This window comes from Thyridium curvatum (assembly GCF_004353045.1).
Source record: "Thyridium curvatum strain D216 chromosome Unknown NODE_2_length_892811_cov_85.036431, whole genome shotgun sequence".
Taxonomy (NCBI): Eukaryota; Fungi; Ascomycota; class Sordariomycetes; order Thyridiales; family Thyridiaceae; genus Thyridium; species Thyridium curvatum.
This window is the reverse complement of record NW_022156757.1, coordinates 713,865-723,553: the sequence shown is the minus strand read 5'-3', so window position 1 is coordinate 723,553 and position 9,689 is coordinate 713,865. Positions and strand designations below refer to the sequence as shown.

Genomic DNA, 9,689 nt, shown 5'->3' with positions numbered 1-9,689 from the left:
CATTACCTGAAAGGGAAGGACGCATTGTGCCTACTCATTGGATACCTAACTCGGAGGCAGACATATAAGTCACAATGGACAAAAGGCAGTCATCAAATGTCACGAGCACATGGAGAACGAACCCATCGAGTATCCATCCTGTCAAGTGATTTGGAATATTGTTTATTTCCGAAGTCGTCCGTAACTCCTTGTTGCCTAGGGTCGGACTTGCTAAAACAATGCCGCTTGCTGCCTGGGGGTGTCATGCTTAATCCCATGTTTCCGATGAATCCAAAGTAGAGAAGCCAATTAACCTCATCAAATGCCATACATACCATGATGCCCGTCATGTCCCGCACAAGAGCCGCAACCCCGAGTAAAACGCCACCGCCCAAAGAAGATCACAATGATTGAAGAAGTTGTGTGTCTCAAGCCTATCCGCGTCGTCGTCGTCATCATGTCAAAGTCGTGCCCGTCCTCTCGTGGCTGCCCTTGCCTGTGCCGTGGTGCACAATGTCCGATGCGTCATCCTCGTCATCGTCATAGCACTCCACGCCGTCCTCCACATACTCGTCATCGTACAGCTCCTCGTCGTCCTCAATCTCGTCCTCTTCCTCTTCCTCTTCCATATCTTCGTCCTCGCTCTCGCTGTCGCTCTCGTCGAAGGAGAGAGCGCCCATGAGAGGGACGTCGATCTTGGACAGTTGGCTCTTGATGAGGTTGTCCGCGACGCAGAACAGCTTGGCCTCCTTGTCGGGCGCTGATTCTCTGTCCATGCTCCAGTTGTCCTCTTCCGGGTCGGCCAGCTTCTCTCGGATGGGGTTGTTGGGCGACATGGTGCCCTCGGGGATCTGCGTGACCCACCGCCTCACGGCCTCGCCCTTTGTGATCTTGCTCCGGGTGCACCTCTCGGACAGGCCTCGGCGGAAGGTGCGCTTTGACCGCTTCCTCCGGCGGTTGATGCGGTCGCGGATGTACCAGGCCACCACCAGCATCGAGGCCTGCATCATCTCCTGGCACTTTTGGCGGTGCATGTTGGCCCACGCCTGGCACCTCTGCTGCTGGAAGTTGGCTACTGCCTGGCATCTCTGCTGGTAGTAGGCGGCGATGCGTGACACCATGGCGAGATATCTGGGGTCAAGAGTCACACCGGCGCTCTCCAGAGCCGGGAGCTCCTCCTTCACCTTGATCTCGGGCTGTGTCTGCTTGGGCTGGGTCTCGGCTTGTTTGGCTAGAGTCTGTGGCTTTGTGTCCATCGCCTTCTTCTGCCCGTACACATCGATGCCGAAGGGCTTCAGAAACTGGGCGAAGGGTTGGTCGGCAACAGGATGGATGGACGGGAAGTGGAGGTTGTCCGGTGGGGGGGTAACCGGAATCTGCGTGTTGAACGGGTATGGTAAAGATGTGGCCATATCAGAACGTGTTGTAGTGGTTGTGGCCGTTGTTGTTGTTGCTGTTGTGATTGCAGGCTGTATGGTGTCTCTCTACGAGAACAACACTTGTTCCTCCCTGCACTGATCGGAGAGCCTACTCTTCTTGGGCTAGGCTCGTTTGGATGCCTATGTGTGTTGTGTTGTGTGTGTTGTTGTGTGTGACGAGGTATCTTGAAACACGCTGGGTAGTAGAAGATCCGCGTACACACGAGTTCAGATGCAACACAAATCGAAGCTGGGTTATATGGTGTCCGGATGGATCACTTTCGGGATGGAGAGTAGAATAGAGGGAGAACAAGACTGTTACAGCAGGCGCACACAGAGCGGGGGGGTTCAAGAGGGAGACAGGATATATACCACCTGTCAGTTGTGGAAGGGCGGAGCCCATCGAACGTTTATTGCGTGGGATGAGGAGGGCAACGGCCAGCCATGGCTGGCAGAGTCAGGGATTCTCAGATGAGCCCTCAACCCATGGCACCACGGATGGTGCTGGGCCCGTCAGAGGAGCAGCAGAGGGAACTAGGTAGGGGAGCGTGTCTCTTGCTTCTTGGGCGGAGCACGCTGGGCCGAGAAGAGGTACCTGCAGCAGGTCACCGCAAGCCCTATCTCCGTCAGCAGCACCGGCGCCAGCAGAAGTGCACAAGTAGCCGGTCAAGCAAGCACTGCGTGCCAGCCAACACTTGTTGGAGGCAGCGAGCCGGGAATGGGGGGACGAGTCGACGACACGGCGGACGGTTGTGTGGTCAAGCGGCTCCTCGAGGGCGGAGCTGACAGAAGTGGTTCGAGGTGTGGCAGCAGAAAAGGTACAAATCGGTCGATACCGAATGTCCCAGATGCACTTGGAGGCGTGTCCGGCGAATGGCAGGGCGCGGCGCAGTGGGGATGCTGCTGATGGGACCACAATTGGGTCATACCATGTCGCCCATCATCGCCCAAAAACAGAAAACCCAGGGCGTTGTCCCGCCCGCCGTCCCAGGCGCTCGTCTCGCTGATAAGATACCGCCGGTCTGGCCCGCATCTCCATATCCGTGACGAGTACCAAACGTTCCAGCCCTTTCCCATCTGTACTTTACTCCGTTAGGTACTTTAATTCCTTGTTCACTGATTACTCGATCTCACATTCTGCCCTGCTGCCGCCCCTGGTTGCCTACCTTCAGCTAGATTCCCTGCTCTCGGGGCGGCCCAGAACTGCAGAACCAGTCGAAGTCTATTCTTGATCCTTGCAAGGTCCATCCCGTCTCGCGGGCCCTTGTGTATTGGACGGTGATTGTATTCTTAATTCAGGGAACGATTCGGTCAGACTGGCCACGGCACATAGGTGCTCCGGACATAGGTACGAAGTCGGCATACCTACTGGCCGCCCAGTAGCAATAACGAGATATGATAATAACTACCTAATATCAATAAGCTTCCATGAACTTACATACAACCAGGATATGCGTGCCTGGAACCATCCCATTCCGGTGCCAGCAGGCTTCTCAGCTACTCCTCGCAGCGTCATTGTCAGCCCGTTTGTCTCACGTTCTGTCGTCCGACATGACCCCGGTTTAGACATCACATAAAGTAGTCGAGTTGATGCTTCTCATGCACATGCGCAAGCGTACACATCCACATACACAGACACGCATGCGTGCTCCAGCCTGCCGCTGTCCGCTCCCCGTGCTACCTACAGCCTGTCGCTTGTTTTGCTCCCCCAGCTTTTGCCTTGCCGGATTGAGCAGATTGACAGATCGACGGCCAGGTAAATAAGCGACCAGATCTGGCCATGCCCTGGCGGTGGAACGTTTTTGTCCCTTCTCCCACTCCCCTGGGAAATTTCCCGTTTATGAAAATCACAAGACATTGCATAACAGGTAATTTCGCAAGTCTCCTTCCTCTCTCAGGCACCGCAACGTCCTGGTGCTACCCGTCCGTTCCTACTTTAGTACCGTCCTCTTTACTTGAGAATGAGCCGATCCAGGTGGACGAAGCCCAACATCGATCTCGATGGACTCTGTGCACGAGCTCTGGAGTTGCATTGATCCTGCGATGAGTGGTACGGTACTGTGCGTGACAAATCTGGAGAGAAACAAACATCCATGAATGTACGAAGGAGTATAGTCCATTTTCTCCATTTCCCTCCTTGCCCGAATCAGGCCATGGCATCTACAACAGCCCAGAGCTGTCAAAATTGGAAGAAGGAATTTCCCGGCAGCTGGGATCCCAAGACCTGTGGCTTGAAAGCGCGTACCTGAGTCGTTCTCTGATGGTGTGATCCAGCCCTCACTTATAGCACCCAGTCTGGCAGATACAGTGGACTCGCTAGGCGTTGCCCGCGTGGTCTTTAGGGAGTTTACGGGCGCGGCGTCACCCTGGCGCGCCTCCAGGGCTGGCACTCGGCCGAATCAGGAACTTTTTCTGGTGCCGTTTCCCTTCCAAGGTTCTTTTTTCGCCACAGCTTGAGCCGCCTCAGGGGGACAGGCAAGCCAGAAGGAAGCTTGGGCCAGCTCGGAAACATCCAACCATCCAGCATGCAGGTCTAGATTATCACCAGATCCGGCCCTGAAATATGTTCATCACAGTTTATTCTCTGCCCAGCCAACAGTCGCTTCCGTCACTCTAACTGCTCATTCCTTGCTCCACTGCCCGTCCCCCCTCCTCACCGATGAGCCGGTAGATGAGAGATCTCTGCCCTTCCCGCTGGTGCTTCAACTCAGCTCCACGATCGCGTGTGAAGCTCCTCCATGCTGGCTTGGCCTGGAGCTGGCAACCGTCGAGCGGGAGAGGAGAACCGCTGGCTAGGAGCTTGCTGTCCCGTGGTCCCGTGGCTGTCCCGTGACAGAAGCCTAATACGCCAACGTCATCGTCCGATCGGGCGCCGGTGTCTGGGGGAGGGGTCGCAGAAACAGGTCATTCTTGATGCCACCCTTGCGTGTGCCAGCCGTCGCAACCCCGCGAGTCGTCCGTTGCCCGCCAGCGTCTCCATGTCGGCCCTATCCTAACGCCACCCTCGCGTCGTGTTTAGTGGCCCGGGGTGCAACGGCAGCAGCCCACCCCTCACGCCTCCTCGGCGCTGCCTCGCCCTGGTCGGCGCAATGCTGGCCCCCCGCGCCGCCGACGACGACGACCTGGACGACGCAGGTCCGCGGCAAGAAGACCAAGACGGTCGTCAAGCTCGAGGACCTGCCCCAGGGGCCCATTGACGCGGAGCCGCTGCCAGTCGAGGAGAGCCTGCCAGCCTATCCGACCGTGGTCCTGCAGGCCCAGCGCAACATGCAAAAGTTTGCCAACTGCGTCCTGCTGACACGTGTTGGGGGCTTCTACGAGCTGTACTTTGAGCATGCCCAGGAGTACGGGCCCCTCCTCAACCTCAAGGTCGCTGTGAAGCGGACCAACGCGGGTACCGTGCCAATGGTAGGTCGGCCTCTTCTTTACTCTCTTCGTCCCACGTGTGTTTGCATTGTGTGTGACTTGTGTGTATCCATCCCATTCCTGTATCTCTCATTCTGATGTGATTTGTAGGCAGGATTCCCGTTCTTCCAGCTGGACCGCTTCCTCAAGATCCTAGTTCAGGACCTCAACCGCTACGTCGCCATAGCAGAGGAGTTCCCAAACAATGCCTCGGAAAAGGTCAAGTCTGGCGGGCTCATGCACGACCGCAAGGTCGCTCGCATCATCACTCCTGGCACGCTGATTGATGAGAACTTCATGGACCCATATGCAAGTAATTATGTGCTCGCTGTGCACCTGCCGCCAACAGACGAAGTGGAAGCAGAGGTAGATCCCGACTTGCCTCTGGGATTGGCGTGGCTCGACCTCTCCACGGGCCACTTCTTTACCCAGGCTATATGTATGTCTTCGCTTGGCTCTGCCTTGTCGCGGATATCCCCTCGTGAAGTGATTCTTGACGAAGACTTGGAGTCGCAAAAGAGCCATGACATCTTTTCTGTCCTGGCCGAAGATAGGTACCTCCTTACCTACGCACCACAGAGCAAGCTAGAAGGTTTGGGTGATTGGACGCCCATGCTAGAGTCCGAGATTCCCGCTCAAGCAGTAGCATCTTTCACCCATGATGAGATCAAGGCCGGGAGTCTCCTCTTACACTACGTCAGAGACAGACTGCAAGGGGCGAACATGAAGCTCCAGCCGCCGCAGCGATACGACGGTATCGAGGTCATGACCATTGACAAGAACAGCATGAGGGCCCTCGAGATCAAGCAGACGATCAGGGACAGTACCTTCCGCGGAAGCCTCTTGCATGCCATCCGGCGGACAGTCACGAAGAGCGGAGCCAGACTCTTGAACGAATGGCTAAGTAAGAAACATTGATGAAGCCTTGGTCTATCTCAAAGTCTCGAGCTAAATATCTGTCTCTCTCCCCAGGCGCGCCCTCCACCTCCCTCGAGGTCATCAACTTCCGCCACGACCTCGTCGCCCGCTTCATCGCTGACGAGAACCTACGCGAGAACACCATCCTCCTCCTGCGCACGAGCTACGACTCGCAGCGCCTCGTGCAAAAGTTCGCGCTCGGCCGCGGCGACCCGGACGACCTGCTCGATCTGGCCAAGACGATCAAGGCGACCGACGACATCGTCTCCCTGCTTCGCAGCGCCGTGGGCCACTCCGACCCGTCTTCCTCCCCGCCGCAGGCCGATAAACAAGACTGCCTCGCCACGATGATAGATCGCATCAGCCTCGACAAACCTCTCGAACTCGCCAGGCGCATCAGGGAATCAGTCGACGAGGAGGGTCTCGTGCAGAAGCACCAGCTCGAGGACAGCGAGGCGGGGGAGATCATCGCCCTTGCGCAGGAGATCGTCTCTTCCGAAGGGACGACCGCCGACGACACCTCGGGCCTCTCCAAGAAGATCGCGCCGAGCACCAGCACGAGCGCGTCCGCTCCACGCAAGCGCTCCTCCACATCCACGACGTCCCTCCGCGAGTACTACGGCGAGGACAACGAGGCCTGGGTCATGCGACCCCAGGCCTCACCTACCTTAGCCCGCCTCCACGCAGACCTGGCGGCGCTCGTCGACGAAAAGGCCGCCCTGGCAGCACGCCTCCAGGCCGAGCTGTCCGCCCCGTCCCTGACCCTGAAATGGACACCAGGGCTGGGCCACATCTGCCACGTCAAGGGCAAAGACGCGCGCAACCTCTCTTCTTCTCCCCCTTCCCCTGGCGCCGACACCGGCAGCGGCAGCGGCACCACTCCTCCTACTCTCCGCACCCTCTCCTCGAGCCGCTCGACCCGCTCCTTCCACCACCCGCAGTGGTCCTCCCTCGGGCAGCGCCTCGACCAGGCCCGCCTGCAGATCCGCGCCGAGGAGCAGCGCGTCTTCGCGGCGCTGCGCACGGCCGTCGTGCGCAACCTCGTGCGCCTGCGCCGCAACGCCGCCGTCCTCGACGAGCTCGACGTCACCTCGTCCTTCGCCCGCCTCGCCCTCGAGCGCGGCCTCGTGCGGCCCTTGCTCGACGCCGGCACAGCCCACCGCGTCGTCGCGGGCCGCCACCCCACCGTCGAGGGCGGCCTCGCGGAGCTGCACCACGTCGACAGCAGCAGCAGCAGCACTTCTCCATCATCCACGGCCCCCATCCCGATCCCGACGCGCACCTTCGTCCCAAATGACTGCCTCGTCGGCGCCCCGGGCCACGGCCGCCTCTGGCTCATCACGGGGCCCAACATGGCCGGCAAGTCGACCTTTTTGCGACAAAACGCCCTCGTCACCATCCTCGCCCAGTGCGGCAGCTACGTGCCTGCCGCCCACGCCGAGCTCGGCCTCGTCGACGCCGTCTTCAGCCGCGTCGGGTCCGCCGACGACCTCTACCGCGACCGCAGCACCTTCATGGTCGAGATGCTCGAGACGGCCGAGATCCTGCGCCGCGCGACCCCGCGCAGCTTCGTCATCATGGACGAGATCGGCCGCGGCACCACGCCCGAGGACGGCGCCGCCGTCGCCTTTGCGGCGCTGCACCACCTCGTCACCGTCAACCGGTGCCGCACCCTGTTTGCGACGCACTTCCATTCGCTGGCCGACATGGTCGAGGCGAGCGGCATGCGCGTGGGTAGCGGCGGCGGTGGCTCGGTTCATGGCGAGGGCGAGGGCGAGGGCGAGGGCGAGGGCGAGGGCGAGGGCGAGGGCGAGGGCGATGGACAGGATGGAGGAGCAGGCACGGTCGAGATGTACTGCACCGACGTCAAGGAGGATGGGCAGGGAGGGTTCTACTACGACCACCGTCTACGCAAGGGCATCAACCGGCAGAGTCACGCGCTGAAGGTCGCGAGGTTGGCAGGACTGCCCGAACCCGCCATCAAGATCGCCAAGCAGGTCCTCGATGGGAAGTTTACAACACATGTCAACGCAAGGAGTGTATAATACATCGTCACCGCAGGGCGATCAATCGCGTAGGGGAGAAAATGCGGTTCCCAGGAAATCTCTGGCCTGCAACTTGTACGAGTTAGCTAAAGATGTCCTCTGTACAATATCTGCATCACAATAAAAAATGTGTGTAATGGAATGTGTCTCATAGGGTGGTGATGGGTTGTCATCAATGAAGATTCAGGGTTAAAAAGCTCTTGTGTATGTTTTATAATCTTCGACACATGTTGGATCCTCGCGGGAGATGGAGGATTGGAGGGAATGAATCAAGAAGATCAAGCTTACCTTTTGCTGATCCGAATAAGAGCGATCCTCGCCATGATCTCACAACTTCGTTCGCAAAGCAGCCCACGAGAAAGGGGGGTTGGCCAAAAACGATGAATTTTTTGATTGACCAGCAGACATCCTATGTCTTCGGGGACCGAAATCTATAAAGTCCATTCCCATCCAGAACCCATGCTGCCGGAATACCACATACACCGTCATCAGGTCATTAGATTTAACCGCTGTAAAGTTATCATCGTTAGTCACCACTTCATCATCGGTAGCAATGGGTAATACGCACAAGAGATCGCCGAAGCCACCCTCGTCCTCAGACTCCTCCTCAGACTCGTCCTTCTTGGTCTCCTCAGCAGCAGCAGCGCCACCGGAGCTGGCCTCGGCAGCGGCCGGGGCGGCAGCGGCGTACGCCTCGGGGTTGGCAATGCGGTCCTTGAGCTCCTCAATCTCGGGCCAGGTGATCTCGGTCTCGATGGCAACGGCAAGGATCTTCTTGTAGGCGTTGACAACGGAGTGCATGACCGAGGGGACGGTGGGGAAGTTGAGGGCCAGCGAGAGGCAGGCGATGGTGGTGACGGCCTTGGAGAAGGCACCGAGGAGCTGATCCTCACCAATGTCGAGAACCTCGGGGGGGAAGGTGTTGCCCTGGTCGTAGACGCAGGTAACGCCCATACCGTAGGTGAAGGGAGAGATGTTGAGCATGTTGAGCAGGGTGGCCTCGGAGGGGCCGACCTTGGAGCCAGTCTCAACGAGCTTCAGGTCGGTGGTGATCTCAATGGTACCACGGGCAATCTTGGTGGGGACACCGAGAGCCTGGAAGAAAGAGGTCTTACCAGGCTCCATACCGGTGTTGCCAGCGGGAATCCAGACATCGAGGGGAGCGATGGCACCGGCACGGGCAGGGGCGGCGACCTTGTTCTCGAGGACCTTGTCACGGATGGTCTTCAGGTCGGCGTTGGTGAAGACGAAACCGACGTTGCCCTTGACGTAAGGCAGGAGGCGCTCATACTCGGGGGAGTCGTTAATGAAGGTCTTGAGGGCACGGCGAACCTACAGGGCGGGCTTTGTTAGCAAGCATTCTGCAGTGATTCCGATCCCGTCTCTGATGTCCTGAATCCTGTCGCGATTCCTCCCTCCCTATCCCAGAGTCGCTTCCCGCCAAGACCTGACCCAGATATCAATCAAATGAAAACGTACCATGGTGTTCTTGCCCATCAGCACGACACCCTCGCCGCGGAGCGACTGGCGAATCTCGTGCATCTGCTGGGACGAGACATTGTCGACCGAGACGATGAAGATGGACTGGTACTCCTCGAGCAAGCCCTTGAGCTTGTCGAAGTAACCAGCCTTGTTAGCAGACTTGCCCCCCATATCTTCTTAGTTTATGAAGGCAGGATGTTTAAGGGCAAGGGGTATTTTGAGAATGAAATGGGTTTTGGGGGGTATCGCGAAGGATAGTTGGATGGTGTTGCAACAGAGAAAAAAAAAGGTCCCCTCCCCAATTTGGACATCAAAATTCGTTGCGTTCCTGTGCGATTGACTGTAGGGTTAGTGCGAGCTAGCCCGAAGAGGCAAGGCGGCGAACCTGAGCAGAACGTCCTCTCAGGTGGGGCCTGCCTTTTTTGCAGTCACGATAAGATCA

General features: G+C 58.2%; 4 protein-coding genes across 4 annotated transcripts; 1 reads left to right on the top strand and 3 right to left on the bottom strand.

The window, feature by feature from the left end:
- Nucleotides 1-434: 434 nt before the first annotated feature.
- Nucleotides 435-1,391, bottom strand: E0L32_000618 (uncharacterized protein; the record flags this gene model as incomplete). Its single annotated transcript, XM_031140791.1, has 1 exon — nt 435-1,391. One exon carries the CDS (start codon nt 1,389-1,391, stop codon nt 435-437), a length of 957 nt encoding a protein of 318 aa, XP_030995935.1.
- Nucleotides 1,392-1,854: 463 nt separating this feature from the next.
- E0L32_000617 (uncharacterized protein) lies at nt 1,855-2,913 on the bottom strand (the record flags this gene model as incomplete). Its single annotated transcript, XM_031140779.1, has 3 exons — nt 1,855-2,300; nt 2,564-2,600; nt 2,836-2,913. The coding sequence occupies 3 exons, from the start codon at nt 2,911-2,913 to the stop codon at nt 1,855-1,857; spliced, it is 561 nt and encodes a 186-aa protein (XP_030995934.1).
- Nucleotides 2,914-4,486: 1,573 nt separating this feature from the next.
- Nucleotides 4,487-7,765, top strand: E0L32_000616 (uncharacterized protein; the record flags this gene model as incomplete). The annotated part of the gene is made up of 4 exons (XM_031140768.1): nt 4,487-4,559; nt 4,612-4,805; nt 4,914-5,706; nt 5,775-7,765. The coding sequence occupies 4 exons, from the start codon at nt 4,487-4,489 to the stop codon at nt 7,763-7,765; spliced, it is 3,051 nt and encodes a 1,016-aa protein (XP_030995933.1).
- Nucleotides 7,766-8,267: 502 nt separating this feature from the next.
- On the bottom strand, nt 8,268-9,418 carry E0L32_000615 (uncharacterized protein; the record flags this gene model as incomplete). The annotated part of the gene is made up of 3 exons (XM_031140757.1): nt 8,268-8,274; nt 8,334-9,097; nt 9,245-9,418. 3 exons carry the CDS (start codon nt 9,416-9,418, stop codon nt 8,268-8,270), a joined length of 945 nt encoding a protein of 314 aa, XP_030995932.1.
- Between the last annotated feature and the right edge of the window lie 271 nt (nt 9,419-9,689).